Here is a 17,352-nt window from a genome sequence, read left to right as displayed (position 1 = left end):
TTGATTGGATTGACATCATAACATCCAGGATATCGAGTCGATCTCTAGGAACCCTGCCACAATCCAATCATAACAGGTGTTATATATGACCATGTCAATTCAATCTACTCTAGATATCCATCCGAACTTGGCCTTATTGTCATTGGTTGCTGTCTCCAATACCGGTTACTGTTTTTCATTTATTGTTGTACATGTAGTATAAATTAGGACGCTGGTTTTCGCTTTGAATTGTTAGCCATTTTGTCATAGCTCACTGAAAGGTATGGGTTTGTTCATTGTTGAAGGCCATACAGTGACCATTAATGTCAATTAGTCATTACTTGTCTTTTCCACAATAACATCACATCTCAATATATTCAAACTAGTAATTTGTTGGCTAAATGTTCTTGAAAACATTGGATCTAGGTAAATCATACCCCTTTCCACACTGGTATTTTCATTAATTTGAATTCAAGACCATGAAGACAGAGCAAAGTTTTAATTTAAAAATTTCTTAGCCCTGATTTAGCAAAAAACAATAATATATCATATTAAAAAGGGGATGTTGATTGCGTAAGTCAAAATAAAAGCATGTGTTCTACTTGTTAAAGAAACTTTGTAACTGGATTATTAATTTATTTATTTAATCTGAATTATCATAAGCATTTGCGAAAACTTAAGTTAAATAATTCGACAAATGAATCGTCTATCTTCAGATAATATTCTCCTGTCTGGTTTGTTGATCTACCTGAACAAGCTCAGGTACAAGTGATTAGCGATCTTAATCCAGATGTCCATCAGGCGTTAGAACTGTATTGGATTATACTATAAACAAAAGAAGCTCCAGGGTTATGCAATTACATGCACTTGATTATAATTGCTAAAAAAATGGCGTCAGGCTATAAAAACAATCACAGTTTTGAACGATGGCGGAAGAAAATTGAACGATGGCGCGAGTCATTTGACGATGGCGCAAGACATTTGAACGAAGGCGGGGCGCCATCGTTAAACAGGCCATGGAGATCCCTGATATGTCACAATTTTTTTTAACATTTATAGGGTAATGGGAAGTGGGAAATTATATGATAATCGATTCCATAGGCTGAATTAATGTAAATACCCATTTTTTTGTCAATAAATTGGGTGAAAATCTTAAATGTCACAAAAAATGTATCATCTTGGTTAAGATCACATGAATTTCAAACTTTTGAAATTAGGTCATAGATATGAAAGGCCAGGCCTGCTTACACAGTTTCATGAATCTATAAATAGACTTAACATAAAAATTGTAAAAAAATTCAAAAAATCTGAGTTTGCAAGCATTTGACCAAATGGTAACAGAGACCTATTTAAAACAATGTTAAGATTAATTTCTGTATGTGGCTGTTACTAGTATTGTGTTCATAATATGAGGTTAATGTAAATTAACATATTATACATTCGGCATTTTTAGACAGAAATCGGTAGGAGTATAAGGATATTTTTACACAATTTATTTACTCTTTATCAAGCTTAAGGATGCTGAATGTCACTGAGTGACACAGTTCTAACAATAACACAATACTAAAGGTCTTTGAGCTTTAAAACAAAAAGTATATCACCTTATAAAGGTTAGAGACCGCATGGTCAGAATTATAATTTTTTCATTTAAAAAAAATGCATAAGTATTTTTACAAAAATTATTATTTTATAACCAGGTGCTCCGCAGGGCACAGCTTTATACGACAGAAGAAGTCGAACCCTGAACAGTTGGGGCAAGTATGGACACAATATTCAGGCTTGATACAGCTCTGAATTTGGATTGCGATAATATTTTTGACATAATATCAGTTTCTGACACAAAACAAATCTTACAAGATCTTACAAATCTATTTATTTTCAAAAACTATGGAATTTTAGAAATTTGAAGAAAAAAAATTGAAATCACCTACCCTCCCCCTTTTTTGGCAATTAGTCCAAAACCTGAAATTTCTTTATATATAATATATACAAGAAGTGGAAGGGAGGTAAATCCCAACATACCCATGTTTTAGAATTACCTCCCTTACACTGCTTTTAAATTGTTTTAATTGTCCATTGACCAAAAATAACTAGTTTTCCTCTTTTTTGCCCAATATTCTGAAACATTTTGAGCCATATTCCCCAAAGTCAATACTAACAATCCCTTCATGGTATGGAAACTTGTGGTTTAATTTCAGAGAGATTCATAAACTTAAAGTTATTTGTTTGAAAACTACAAAAATTATTATTTTGGGCCCCCTATTTGGCCCCTAATTCCTAAACTATTGAGACCATAACCCCCAAAATCAATCCCAACCTTCCTTTAGTGGTATTTAACCTTCTTGTAAAAATTTATGGAGATCCATACACTTAAACACAAGTTATTGTCTGTAGAGTAGAAAAATGCTTCTTTTTTGCCCTTTTTTGGCCCCTTATTCCTACATATTCAGAAAAATTAACCCCAAACTAAATCAAAGCCTTCCCTGTATTATATGGAAACTTGTAGTACAATGTCAGAAAGATCCATACAGTTATACACAAGTTATTGTCTTAAAACTAGAAAATGTTTGTTTTGGGCCCTTTTTGGTCCATAATTCCTAGACTGTTTTCCCAATCACCCCTTAAAATAAATACCAAACTTCTACTTATGGTATTAAACATTGTGGTACAATTTCAGAACAATTGAAATACTAATACATAACTTTTTGTCCTGAAACTAGATAAATTCAGTTTTTGGCCCCTTTGGGCCCCTAATTCCTAAACCTTTGGGGCTATAACCCCCATAATCAATCTCAAGCTTCCTTTTGTGGTTATAAAAATTGTGTTAAAATTTTATTGATTTCTTTTTACATTTTCAAAAGTTATCATCCGGAAACAATCTGTGTTCGGACGACGCTGACGACGCTGACGACAACGCAGACGACGTGATACCAATATACGACCAATATAAGGCCGTATAAAAACTGTTGAATGTTACTGACACTGTTTTAACAATGACATATTATTAAAGGTCTTGAAGCTTTGAAACAGAAGCTGTCAGCATTCTTCTGACCTACTTTTTTGTATGCAATGATTTATTCTGACGAAACCCTTTATCTATAAATAATTGCCAATGAGCCAACTTCAAACAAGAGACCAAATGACATACCCAGTAGATGTTTACAATTATAAGATGTCTGTTTTGTATATACATGATATATGTCTTCAGAAATTCATTGCCATGATTTTTCAGTGAAAATGATGATTGACCTTTCAGAGTCCTATTGTTGACCTTTCAGTGAGAGAGGACAGTTCATCCTACAGTGAGAAGAATGGTTGACCTTACAGTGAATAGAATAGTTGACCTTTCAGTGAGAAGAATGTTTGACCTTTTAATGAAAAAAATGATTGACCTTTCTGAGATCTTTTGTTGAATTTTCAGCAAGAAAAATGATTGACCTTTCAATAAGAGTTAGTGTTGTTTATGGTTGAACTTTCAGTGAGAATAAGGGTTGATTAGGGTTGACCTTTCAGTGTCATCAGAGCAGGATTGTTGACCTTTCAGTTAGAGAGATGAGAGAACTTGTCACTTAAATATTAACACATTTAATTCAGTTAATGTGAATCTAGAGAAATCATTATTAGTGAATGTGAAACTGTTGTGAATATTATTTATTGAAGGTCTATAACATCCAATACATTCACTGTTCATTATTATTTGTTGGATACCAAATTTGTGGATTTTGTGGGAACAGGTGAAAAAACGAATATAACTGATCAACAATGACAAATTTACTACAGGCCTGTATGAAGACATTGACAAAACCGCAAAACTAAATATGTAAAAACAAGATATCCCTGTATCCAAGTCAACGCTATCTAGATGTAGATTCTACTTATAATGACCTAAAATTCAAGCCAGAATATTTACCGAAAGTCAGTACCTCACTTTCAGGCTGACAAATAACTTTGAGCTCATTTCTTCTTTCTTTCATGTAACCAAAGTCTGCTGCCTTCCAAAACTCATGTACCTGAGTTGCTTTATCTTTTGCCCTGGAAAAAAGTAGAATTATGATGAACAGTTTCTTAAGGTACCAGTATTGTACAGTTTCTTATGATACCAGTAATGCATCTTAACCTTCCTATTAAAAATATTAATCACAGTATACCCATTATAACTAAAGGTTCATTTGTGAGAATAATTTTAAAGGACTTTTGTGGGTGAAGGTCAACCACAAACCTAAATGTTTAACCATTTTTCTTCAGGCTTGTATACAGACTTCCACAAAATCACATAATCAAATATCCATGTAAAATGCAATTGTAGCTCAAACCCTGGGATTTTATTTACTTAAAAATAAAATTAAATCATAATTACTTTGCTAATTTACTGTAATTGATTACATTACAATTACACCTTAATTCAAATGTAATTGATTAAAATGTTCATTACATTACTTTTCTTCAAACTAAGAAACATATTAGTAATCTGATGTCACTGAAGTTTCTACCTACCATCCTCGACTTCCACCTGGACAAGACGGTGCAATCATTCTCTGATCTGAGGGACATTTCTCCTCATATCCCCAGCACTTCTGAATCGATAAACTGTCCTAAAACATACCAGGTCACAAAGTAATTTGTTATTTACATTGTATAAAAACAAAATTAACAAATAAACAAGAAAGCAAACTATGAAAAGTATATATCCCAAAATGAAAAAAGAAGCTGATTTGGTACTAGCACAAAAATGTGGTGTAGTTAAACCAGTGCTAGGTGCATGTCTGTGATATGTACAGAACTCAATAATATAAAATATCTTATCATTCCTCAAAACAGAAGCTGAGCAAAAAATCCTCAGTTGGTACATGTATAATAAACTATAAGTTGTAAACAGTATTTCAAACAGGACTAAGTGACTGCTTGACAGATCTGAAATTAAATCTTCGTTTTTTTAAAATGCTAACAAAAAAAAAACCTCAATTTATTGAATACATACAAAATTTTTAATAAAAGATTAATAATTACAAGCTGATTATATTTGTAATGGAAATGACAGACAGACGGACAGACAAAGACATAGCAAAAGCAATACTCCAACTACTCTAATTTGTACACCAACATTGAGATATTTTTGTATTTGTGTGTCTGATAGTAATACTAATACTTTTCCAACATATAGAATTAATATTTGAATATTTTTGTAAAATCTATTATTTTGTAATAGATTTTTCACATAGATTTTTTTACTGTATGCATTTTATTTACATGATTTATTTACATGTCCCGAAGTCAGGGTTGGCAAAAACCCGGGTTTTATGAGTATTGCCCAGCCCAGTGGGAAATACTGGGAAAACCCGGGTTTTACTGGGTTTTAATGGGTAATACTGGGCAATACTGGGTAATATAAGATACTGGCCTGAATTTTAAAGAGGATTCAGTGATCAAACTCAATTGCAATACATTTAAGATATTTATAAACACATTTTGATTTATAAATTAGTTCACTTGTTTGAGAGTGATAATACAAGTGTTTATACATTTGAAAAAGTACTATTCTTGCAACTATGAGACAAATAAACATGTAGGCACACATTACACAAATATTAATGGAAAAGGCCTGTATCAATAATTCTCTTCTGAAAGTCTATTAAATCACCCTCTCGTCTAGATTGGTCAAACTGTTAACATAAATTCAAAGAATTCATTTTTCAAATGTATATAACTTACATTAAGAATTAACAAGAAAATGTAAGAAAAATTATTTTTGCATAATTTATATGTAGAGTGGGGGGCCCATATTCGCCGGGGACACAATTTCGCCGTTTTATGATTTTGAGGTGTAAACACTTCAAAGGATGGCTGAAATGGAAGAAATATGCCGATAAATAATAATTTTATAACCATTATGATTATTTTTAAAACTTAAACAAAATTACGGCACTTACTGCAAAAGATCGAAAAACGGACAAAGATTTTCGGTCAATTTCCTGAATGAAAAACAGGATTTTCAAAGATTTTTTTCTTAGTAATTTTTTGACTGATTGGCCTAAATTTCTGTTTTTTACACCTTTGAAATGTCTGCTGTTCATCTATAATGAAATTTATTTGATAAATATTATATAAAGCTGCAGTTATTTGGTTTTAAATAGATGTGTAAAAACGGCGAATATGAGTCCCCCGTTGACAAAAAATCAGGAAATTTCAAACACCCTTTAATCCAACTTTTCAGATGATTTTTCTCAAAACAAACACGTTTTCAAGCTAAGAATATTTTGCATTTGAAGTTATCTCCATATAGAAATATCAGTATACTTCAAAAACATAAAGACCTGAACATAAACTGAAGAAAACATGGAAAGATATGGCGAAAATGAGCACCCCACTCTACATCACTAATTAATAAGTAATTATTCAGATTAGGACATTGATATGTTTATATAACAATATTCAGCCTTTTCATTTCTATAAGGGTTAATGACTTGACCCTGTAGGGTGTTTATTTAGCAATATGATTGCATAGACTTTTAAATTTATAATTCACATAAACACTGCTATAAAATGCATTTTTTTTTTTAAGTTTGGATAGTTGAAACAATACATGGAAATTAACAAGTTATTAATAATCCTAAAACATTCAAATTTTGTATTCTGCCTACATAGAAGTAGTGGAGAAAAGAATGAAATTGAATTTTCTATCTTCTAGAAACATGACTCTCAATGGTTATCTGTATAAAATGGGGCGATATCTTTTTGCGCCAAAAAGTAACTCATTTGCGCCACAACTTAATTGCGCCAATACTTCTTTTGCGCCACCTAATTTTCAAAACTATAGGTATCATTTGCGCCAATAAAGTAATCATCCTCATAAAATTATCCCGCTTTCTGGCTCGTTACACAATACAAAGTCATCATCTTTGTTTGTAACAACACCAATATCATCCAATATTCTGTGAAATTCTGCTTGACTTTTAGGTTGAGCCCGATGCAGTTTTATTCTCTGCATATACATTGACTGACGCACATATCTTAAATCTTTCTTTTCTAAATTTTCTTTTTCAATTTTGAAGAGCTCTGATTTTTTTTATTTTAGAAGGTCGCTCTGGCAACATATCGGTTGCTTTTCTTTTGCAGGCAGTTCTCAAAATTTGACGTTCTTGTTTCTGGATTTTTGTTTCATGACATATAATCTAATTCTCCATTCGAAATAATTGTACACGATTCATCTGTGAATAACCTACCACAACACGACTTAACTGTACATCTCCACCTTATTTCTCCAGTTTTCCTTAACTGTTACATCTCCACCTTATTTCTCCAGTTTTCTGTACAAATGCCTGACGGAATTTTGTATTCTTTAACAATGATGACCGGTTTTTCCTCTATCAGACTCTATTTACTTGAATGGTATATCAGACACTCTTGACTCGTGAAAAAATATTCTATTACTAAACAATTTATTTTTTTGGTGAGTTTTCTTAAATTTGATGAGTGTTCAATTAAATCTTTAATGGAAATTTTAATATAAATAGTACATGTATGCTATAGGTAAAACATGTGCAGGTAGAATATAAGTAAAAAATATTTACAGGTAAATGTGGCGCAATTTCATTTCATTTATTGGCGCAATTAATACCATCAAAATAAAAGAGAGTGGCGCAATTAATACCTTTTCAAAACTGCCATTGGCGCAAATTGATTCTGTCCATAAAATGTATATATTTAGCTATAATACCATGAAACTACAACAAGACTTAACTATTTTGTGTTAAAATAAGCTTAAAAAGTCTTATTGCCCAGTATTACCCAGTATTACCCATTTCTGGGAGTATTGCCCAGCCCGGGAAAACCCGGGAATTCCTGTCTGGGTTTTCCCGGGCGGGTAATACTTTGCCAACCCTGCCCGAAGTAAAATAACAAATTGTCTTAACTGCCATGAGTAAGCCAATATACTGTCAATAATAACCATGAATCCTTGAGAGAAACTAGTAGCACTGTAGACATATCAAACTTTATTGATATTAACTCATTGCTCATTGATATATGGTACCAAAAAAAAAATCAAACCCACATAACAGCTTTTTGTTGTTAATAATTTACTGATTACCATTTTATATACATATATGTGTATCAAATTATGAGAAATTGTCATTTTAAACCAAATTCCATGTAAAAAAAAGGCCAATTTCTACTGTTTTTTAAGTATGGGTACATTATAAGCACATGCAAGGACAAAAATTGTCTTTAAATTGTAACATTCAGTTTATTAAAAAAAAATACTTTTCTGAATTGAACATCAGCTACAATGTACATGCTACCTAGGCCTAAATGGTGGTTGAAATCCTAAAGAATTTGTATACATTCACTAAAATTTCTATTTTTGGCTGACTTTGGAAGTGAATGTTATTCTTAATCACTTTCTCACATGCATGAACTTTACATGCCTCTCAACAAGTTTTTTTACTTAATATTTTGGGCAAAATATAGCCCTTTTCATTTGAACAACTTCTTTTGCATTTTCAAATGAAATAAAATGTCTTCTATTCTAAAGAGAAAGCAAAAAAGTAAACAATGTACGTAGAAAATAAACCATCATCTGTAACATAAACCTCCAAGGGTTGATTGGGGCTAATCAAATTAGGTTATTTACTCCTTGGTTTCTATCATCCAGCAGCTTAATTTACCCTTAATAATAAAGAGGGGCATTCAATAAGCTATGCAGTGTGTACAAATACCAACCTACTTTTTGTCAGAATTGGGTTTAAAGTAAGATGCCTTGTGTATGACTCTTTGATGCGTCTGTTACCATGGTAACATAGCAAAATGACTACAGGGTCGAGTTCAATATCGTAGCAGCTACGTAGCTGCTATCAATATCTATGTAACAACTAGTATATAGCTACATGTTCAATAGTCAAAATCTACGTAGCACTACGTAGCCACTACGATATTGAAGGCAACCTGGTGTCTGTCCAAGATACCCTTACTTTATAGTGGCAATGAATTTTCCTGCTTTTATACAATTGTATAAATTGTTAATTTCTTCCTCTTGACTATGAATGAAATATTTGACAAACAACAAGCAATCAATCTTAAAAATATTTTTTCACATTACTCATTTCACGCATTTCAGGAACATGATTGCTTTCAAAATGTTTTAAAGAGCTCCTTAATTGAAATGCATAAATGGGCAGTTTTCCCGTTTGAATGGTTTTACACTAGTAATTTTTGGGACCTATTATAACTTGCTGTTTGGTGTGACCCAAGGCTCGGTGTTGAAGGCTGTACCTTGACCTATAATCAGTTTTTATAAATAGTTACTTAGATGGAGAGTAAATGTCCCATTTGCACTCAGACCATATCTTCCTATTTCTATTTGATCAAACCACTTGATAAATCAAAAATCTTTGAACAATTTTTTTTTATCTGAGCCCTTTTCAACATTCTTCTTTGAGAGGGAAAATTTTGTGAACAAAATTACAGTAAAATGGGGAGAATGATTTTTCTCTTGATATGAAGACTTACAAAAATTCATATGAACAAATTCAAAGACCCAAACACTATGTAATTAATGGACTTTTCATGTATATTTTTAGTATCAATTTATGGAATTCAAAATAAAAATTCATCAAATTATTTCTTTTCTGTCTAAAAGGTCTCAATTAGGAAACAACCGACATACATGGATAATAAAATAAACAATTAGTCATATTATGACAAGTTTTGTTATCAATAGAAATAACCTCTCATTGACCTGACAATGTTTATATCTGAACTCGTTATAACCTTTTACACCTACATAAACCGGAATTTAAAGGTAAAATCAATGTACATGTATTATTAGATTATGACCTTATTTCAGGATAAGATTTATAGGGATAATCTGTAATCTGGAAAAAGTCTTACACTCTATAATTTGTGACCTAGCTCTGCTGATGTTTTTTCCCCCTTGTATTCAATATTTTCATCATCAATACGAGCATCAATATGACAATGTATGAGGTAATAAAATATATAACAGATTATACATGTTTTTTTAATATTCATGATATTACCTCATTAAAATTTGAAACTCGTTTCCATGGCAAAGATTATGCATCTACATGCTATAATAATTAAAGCATTAATAAATAGGATTTGAATGCATGATACTAGCTAGATATAGGTATACTGCATGTACTGAAACAATCTATTCCAAATTTAATTAGAAATTAAGCATGTTAAGTCAAACATTGCCAAACATTTTTTATAATTAAAAAAATTTAAAATATGGACTCACCTGAAAGGGACATTTTTCATCTCTTTTGCATTCTTCTTTAATATCAGGATTATTGTTGAAAAAATAAGGAATGTGTTCCTTGGGTAGATTTAACGTATTCCAACTAAAACAGATCACTGTGTCGACTGTTAAGATGAACAAGTATATACAATTCTTAAGATCTACATCATGACTTTTCATCCTAGAAGAAATATATGGTACATGTGTATTTTTAATCACTTTAACTAAGAAATGTGTACAATTACATGAAATTGTGATTTTATAGGCAAACACATGGTTATCGCTGCATTAGCAAATTCTATTATTTAGTAAGGTGCATTTTAAGGAGTTAAAGTCAAACTTTTTATAATATAGGTTGTAACAAACTAAAGATAGATCTTAGTCAAAATTTAATTTTCAAAATTTGGCTGTATAAATTTTAAAAAAGAAACGTCATATTCCTTTAAATACAAAAGTGATTTTTTTAATAAATGGGGGTGAAAAGAGGGTAAAAGAAACAAAAGTACCCTTATTCAACCCTCTTTCAATGATAAATGTTATGCCTTTGTCTTGGAGCTATCTCGATAAGTAATAAGTAATGTCTCCGTAAGAATTATGACTCAAATGCAGAATTATATTACTACTATTATGATGATCATAAATACTGAGAAAAAGCTCAAGGCAAGAAGTGGTTCAACTATCTTTCTGAAGTTTGGTGATTTAAAACTTAAACTTTCAGAAGCATGTAACATAAAATATTCTGCAAATTACTGTGAGCAATTTAAAGTACGTTTATATGCACTGTAACTAGAGTGAAATGTCTTTCTTCTAATTAAAATGTGTTTTATTAACAGCTTGTGGTGCATGTTAGGCCAAGTAAATAACGTGGCTGGTTCTGGACAAAATTCTACTTTGTTCGAGATTACGGACGTCCACATCTATTTTGCTAGACAAGCTGGACATCCAAGGCCCCCTAGCTTGTCTGGCAAAACAGCCTTTGGACACAGAGTAATCTCAGACTAAATTCTTTCATGGTATATGTCCTTTACACTATAACACTATAACTAAAGACTTTTTTTTTAACCAACTCTTGCATTTAGTCCTTTCTAGCCAATTCATAAGGGATTGATTTCGATGATTCACAACGCTTTAAAATCCTATTATTCAGCCACCTGTAAAACTCGTAAAAATAAGTTGGTTTACATATATTCTACAAGTAACTAATGATATCATGTCAAGAAAAAAATATGTAAAAGCTAGCTTCCACTTGCTTGAACTAAATGCTTAACTTATGAGTTATGGCACACTTGTCAAGCATAACATGTAGGTCAGGATGATTAAAATTTCTATTTTTACAAGATGGATTGGTAAAATATCAATCATGATGTAAAGTTTCACCACTGTTCCAGGTTAGGGGAGGGTTGAAGACTAAAAAAGAATTCAACCCCAACACATTCTGTATGTGCCTTTTGCAAGTCAAGAGCCTGTACTTCAGTGGTTGTCTTTTGTTGCCGCTCATTAAACAAGAGGCTCTCAAGAGCCTGAATTGTTCACCTGTATTTCAGAGGAGAAGATGTTCAAATATTAGCAAACTTGACGAACAAATTGTGTAAAATTGTCTTTAAAGGGCAATAACTCCTTAAGGGGTCAATCAACAATTTTGGTCTAATTAAATTTTTTATAGATCTTACTTTGCTGTACATTAATGCTGCTTTATTTGTTACATCTTATATCTATCTATAATAATATTCAAGATAATAACAAAAAACTGCAAAATTTTGTTAAAACTACCAATTTAGTGGCAGCAACCCAACAATAAGTTGTTCGATTCGTCTGAAAATTTCAGGGCTGATAGATCTTGACCAATTGAACAATTGTCAGATTTGCTCTAAAAGCTTTAGCTTTTGAGATATAAGCCAAAAACTGCATTTGACACCTATGTTCTATTTTTAGCCATGGTGGCCATGTTTGTCGATGGATCAAAACCTTGGATACAATTTATAAATGAGATACCCTAAGGAACATTTAGTTAAAGTTTGAAGGTATTTGGTCGAGTAGTTTCAGAGGAGAAGATTTTTTAAATAGTTTACGACCCCAGATGACGGACTAAGACGCACGCCAAATGATGACATAAGCTCACATGGGGCCCTTTGGGCCTCGGTGAGCTAAAAACGGTGACCAATAGTTGCTAATTTCTATGTCATTTGGTCTCTTGTGGAAGTTATCTCTTTATAAATCATACCACATCTTCTAATCTTATATTGAAAAGTCTGACTGTCATCATGTAATCCTAGTCAATATTATAGATTGCAGACAGAGAAAATGATTAATCACTCAAGCTGGATATGTAGGTTAAGACGACCCAAATAAAGTTAATCAATATTGTATACATGCCGATGATGGTATATTTAATTGTTTGTGTATATGCCGATGATGGTATATTAAATTGTTTGTGTATATGCCGATGATGGTATATTAAATTGTTTGTGTATACAATAATTAACCAGTGGTAAAATATAATTAAATTTGAGAAATGGGCTCAACACAAAACTTTATCATTCTGCTAATCTAGATTAACAATGGAAGTTTTATGCACACAAAATACTTTTGTTGCTGGCATTCAAAATAAACATGATGAAGTAAATCATTACAAAGCAAACATGTATAAACCCGCTATTTTTCATGATGACATCAGAAAACTAAAACTACATTTATTACTTGTTTTAATGGTTAAACTTGACCGTTAAGCCAAATGTACACACGTTTATAATGCAATTTATGCATGTAGTTTTTTGTAAAAAAAAACACACATAAAAAAGAAATTACAAAATTTACTGCATTTATCAATTTGATATACTTTCATCAAGAGAATTGACCACATTCATCTTTGCATTAGATCTTTTTCCTTTAAGCCTCTGATGTTTTTCCAACAAAGAAAGATGTTAAAGTTTATGATATGTCAAATATTGCAGGTATTTTTATTTATCTATTCCATGATTTCAGAGTTAGTCTTGTTAACTAAATGTATGCATCTGCCTTAAACTGCTCTTCATTTCATTGTCCAATATGATTTGATTAAGGGGAGTTAACCCAACCATATTTAACTGCAAGAAATAAGAGATTTGATATATTTCAATTGAAGACCACTATATATTAAAGTGAACTTAATTTATTTGGTTTTTATTCTCTAAATTTTTAATTTATAGGTACCGGTATTAATTTTACATGTTATTGCATAACAATACACAAAATTCCATTTTTGTTAAAAATCTTAACTAAAGGGGAATCACATTGATAAAGAATAGTATTAAACTATATATATGACTGTAAGTGTTTCCTGGTGATTTAGAGTGATAACAATCTGATTTATGACCTAATATTACATGTCTTATCTTATAATTGTCTTATCATACTCCATTCATAGTCATACATATATCTATTGAAAGTAAAAAGGGGTATTCTGGAGTGAATCCCCATATATATAAATATCATGTTAAAATATACCACACAGTGATTTTTTGCTTTAAAAAAACCCCAAAGAGCTATTTTAATAGAATAAAAAAAAAGTCGGATTTTGTCTGAAAACAAAGCTACCCAGAATACTTAGTTATATGAAAAAAACTACCAAGAATTATTTAAACTAGAAAAGTCTACCAAGTGATTTACATTGTAAATGAAATAAAACATTACCCAGTGTGATTACATGTATAACTGAAAAAACAAATTACTAATATAGATTTTAACTCAAAAAGCCTACCAAGAGCATGAAGAGTGATATTTACTGGGGACAAAAATTACCAAGCATAAGTTTAATTGAAAGAAAGTGAAAACTTCCTAACATTCAAACTGTAGGAAGAGTCATCTAAAATAACTATGTACCCATACCAATAATGGGACAGACGGACAGACAGGGGTATAACAATATGCACCATAACTTTGAGTTGTGGGGGCATAAAAATACCCAGTGAGAAGACCAGTAATATTTACTGAAAAATATATCTCCATAGTTATCCTTACTTCATGTCTATACTGGTACCCTACATATCTTTTCATTCTTGTATCATTGTCTACCCTAAGGGAAGTACTTCTAATTCAAACTGATACCTGTTGAAAATTTGAATTTATAAAATTTGTTATAATTATAGTTCAAATGATAAAAAATATCTATAACATTCAATCAATAACAGAAACACTTGATTTATGATTTAATTGCCATAAATGGAATGCAACTTACCTCAAATACCTGAAATTATCTGTGCAAAGTAGGAATATGTCATAAAGTCAAAGAAAAGTTTAAAAACACCCAGTGTCTAGTCAACTCAAAGGAAACTGATTAAATTCTAATTGCTTTGATATCCTAACAACCAATAAGGAGTAAACACATTTATAGATTTAATGAAATACATATCATGTATATCAGAAAGTCATATTTATATCATCAAGTCAACATGAACATTTAAAAAATGTGTTACAAAAGTATTTAAAAAAGCATAAATATCTAACCATAATCAGAGATACATGTATACACTTTTAGTCTTAAATACAGATCTATCAATTCATTCTGTTTACATAACTTAAATTTTGTATTTAAAAAACATGTTTAAAAACAATTTATTTTTTGTTTTAAATTGATGAAAAGTTTCACGTCAAGATAAACAAGGATACACCTCTTTTTCTAAGAGTAACTTTTGTGATGGAAAGTCAGACAAAAAATTTGGAAAATATAGTTATTTTCAAGATTTCCTGGAGTTATATGCCCCTTGAAAGAGCAAACCAATAACTGCTTTTGGATATAATTCCTTAAAACCTTTTCCAGTTATTTGAAGAAAAAATAACTATTTGATTTTTTAAATTAGCTGTTCAATAATGTTCCTGACTTAAAATAATGACAGAAATGTTACTTTCATTGTTTTCCTATACAAACCTATTAAAGGTTAGATCTATTTAAAAAAAAACATAGATCTGTGAAACACTTATTTTATACAATTTCAACTTTAAGGGAGCATATGTAATTTTTTGGGGCTACAAATTATGAATAAGCTCAATTATCAATAAAATCAGAATTTTACATTCATGTATCTGTTTACCCTCAAGAACATAATCTGTCATGTTGGTAAAGCAAATATTCTGTAAAAATATACAAAATCTTTTAGCCGGTTTTATCAAATCCTATTTTTATATAAGGGATACTATTTTCTAATCTATATTGTGCGGTCTACCAGACAATGTACTTTCGGATATTTCTTAAATTAAAACCCTAAAAAGTGTTTCATTCACATCATATCAATGATGATTTTTTTATAAATCATTCATACATGTATGTCATATTATTTGTGCAATATTAATTTAAAAATTGGTTGCTTTTGTAGATTCGAACTCAAATCATGCAAATATCAATAGCGATAATTACCATGTAAGAACCACTAAACCTTAAGAAATAATGCAAAAGATGATCATAATTAGGTGATAAGCTTACTCCTTTTTATTTTTGATATAAATTTTGTTAAAACTCCAAAGTTATCATATATACACTGAACAATTTCAACATCAAAAATCATCATCAGGTCTTTTCAAAAAGTTATAACATTATTTTGCATGCTCTAAAGTAAATGCTGAAAGGGTAGATAACTCAATAATCTGCAACCTTAAAACATGTTTTATACAATCCAATTTAAATGTCATGCTGATTTTTTTCATGATCACTATGACATGTATGAGCATCAGGCAGTAGGAAAAATATCTTTTTTTTTCATCGTGTATAAAAATAAGTCAATAAAACATCAAAATTATAAATTTGTAGCCATCTTTTTTTTAGGTGAATAGCAATTTTGTTCAATTTCATGACTGAAGATATATGAATGTCTATTTAACAAACTTATCATTCCCCTCCAAAGACAACAAAACATGCTATTCATATACTATTGATTTTATTTTATATTCAATGACCTAACCCTGTACATTTTACTCAAGTGACCATTATATATACATAGTGATAGATTAATTGTTGGTGTTTAAATGCCACTTTTAAGAGCAACTTTTAGGCTATTTCATCGTGGTTTATAAGGTTTTATGAATGGAGGAAAATGGAGTGCCCAGAGAAAACAACTGACCTTCGTTAGGAAAACTGACAATCCTTGTCAATTAAAGTCATATGAAACCGCAATTTCAAAAAATTGATGCAAATGTTTTTTATATGTCACCAGTCACTCGTTCATATGACTTCAAGATTGGATTCAATGCAAGTGCACCTGCACCTGAGAGGTTCCAACTCACAACCTCAGTGTTGACTGGCTAGTGATTACAATAGTGGAACTACTTCGACCACTTGGCCACAAGGCCCCTTAAAGTGATATAGATAATTCTGTCTGCACCGTTAACATGGTTAACCACTAGTCTGATGCCGCTGACTACTCTAGTAAAATTTTATTTAGACTTGTCAGTTTTAAAAAGTTTGACTTTAGTATAGAAATATATATATATCTTGCAGAAAATTCCTATTATTGTAATTGTTAATTTTAATTGTTTTTGTCCTGAAATAGTCATTGGTATGTTAGCTAATCATGCCATTTGATGAGGGTATTATTGAGAAAATATACTTGAGTGTGGTTTTTTTTGTTTGTTTGTTTGTTTATTTTTGTATTTATATTTTGTAAATGTCGGCTGGTATCATTTATGTATAGAAATTTACACCAATAAAATTATTTGATTTGATTATTATTTGAATTTGATTTTGTGTATATCCCTGTCGCAGGAAGGGATCAAAGCAATAGAATTAAAAAGTCATCCAAGATGTCATAATAATGTGAACTACTAATACTACTGAAAATGCATGAAATATTTGCCACTGGATGTGAAGCAAAAAACAATTTCATTTATCAATACACCTTATCGCTATTTGTCCGCCATTACTGGATATCACACATGTTCCCGTAAAATGTTGATGTCTTACAACAAAATATCTGATGCCACAATGGAAAAGTGATTGTTATATGCGTCAAAAGTTCAAGCGGCCGGGACAGCTGGGATTAGCGATAAGGTGTATAGTTGCGCAGCAGGTTCATATTTCAAATTATTTTAAAGCGATACTTTAAACTGCACAACATGTTTTTCTATATGATAAATTTAAGTGAACTTCA

General features: G+C 31.0%; 1 protein-coding gene across 1 annotated transcript in view; it reads right to left on the bottom strand.

Annotated features, from left to right (window-relative positions):
- LOC143082601 (EGF domain-specific O-linked N-acetylglucosamine transferase-like) overlaps nt 1-11,461 on the bottom strand; it is a 30,945-nt gene extending 19,484 nt beyond the window's left edge. Inside the window, exons 1-4 of the mRNA XM_076258364.1 lie at nt 11,311-11,461; nt 10,238-10,418; nt 4,474-4,571; nt 3,903-4,011 (exon numbers count right to left, since the gene is read on the bottom strand). Coding sequence (XP_076114479.1) covers nt 3,903-4,011; nt 4,474-4,571; nt 10,238-10,418; nt 11,311-11,312 — 390 coding nt within the window. The 5' untranslated portion in view covers nt 11,313-11,461. The remainder of the gene's footprint in view (nt 1-3,902; nt 4,012-4,473; nt 4,572-10,237; nt 10,419-11,310) is intronic.
- Between the last annotated feature and the right edge of the window lie 5,891 nt (nt 11,462-17,352).

The sequence above is a fragment of the Mytilus galloprovincialis genome, chromosome 1, assembly GCF_965363235.1.
Source record: "Mytilus galloprovincialis chromosome 1, xbMytGall1.hap1.1, whole genome shotgun sequence".
NCBI lineage: Eukaryota > Metazoa > Mollusca > Bivalvia > Mytilida > Mytilidae > Mytilus > Mytilus galloprovincialis.
Note: the sequence above shows the minus strand (reverse complement) of the source record. Positions and strands in the feature narration are given on the sequence as shown.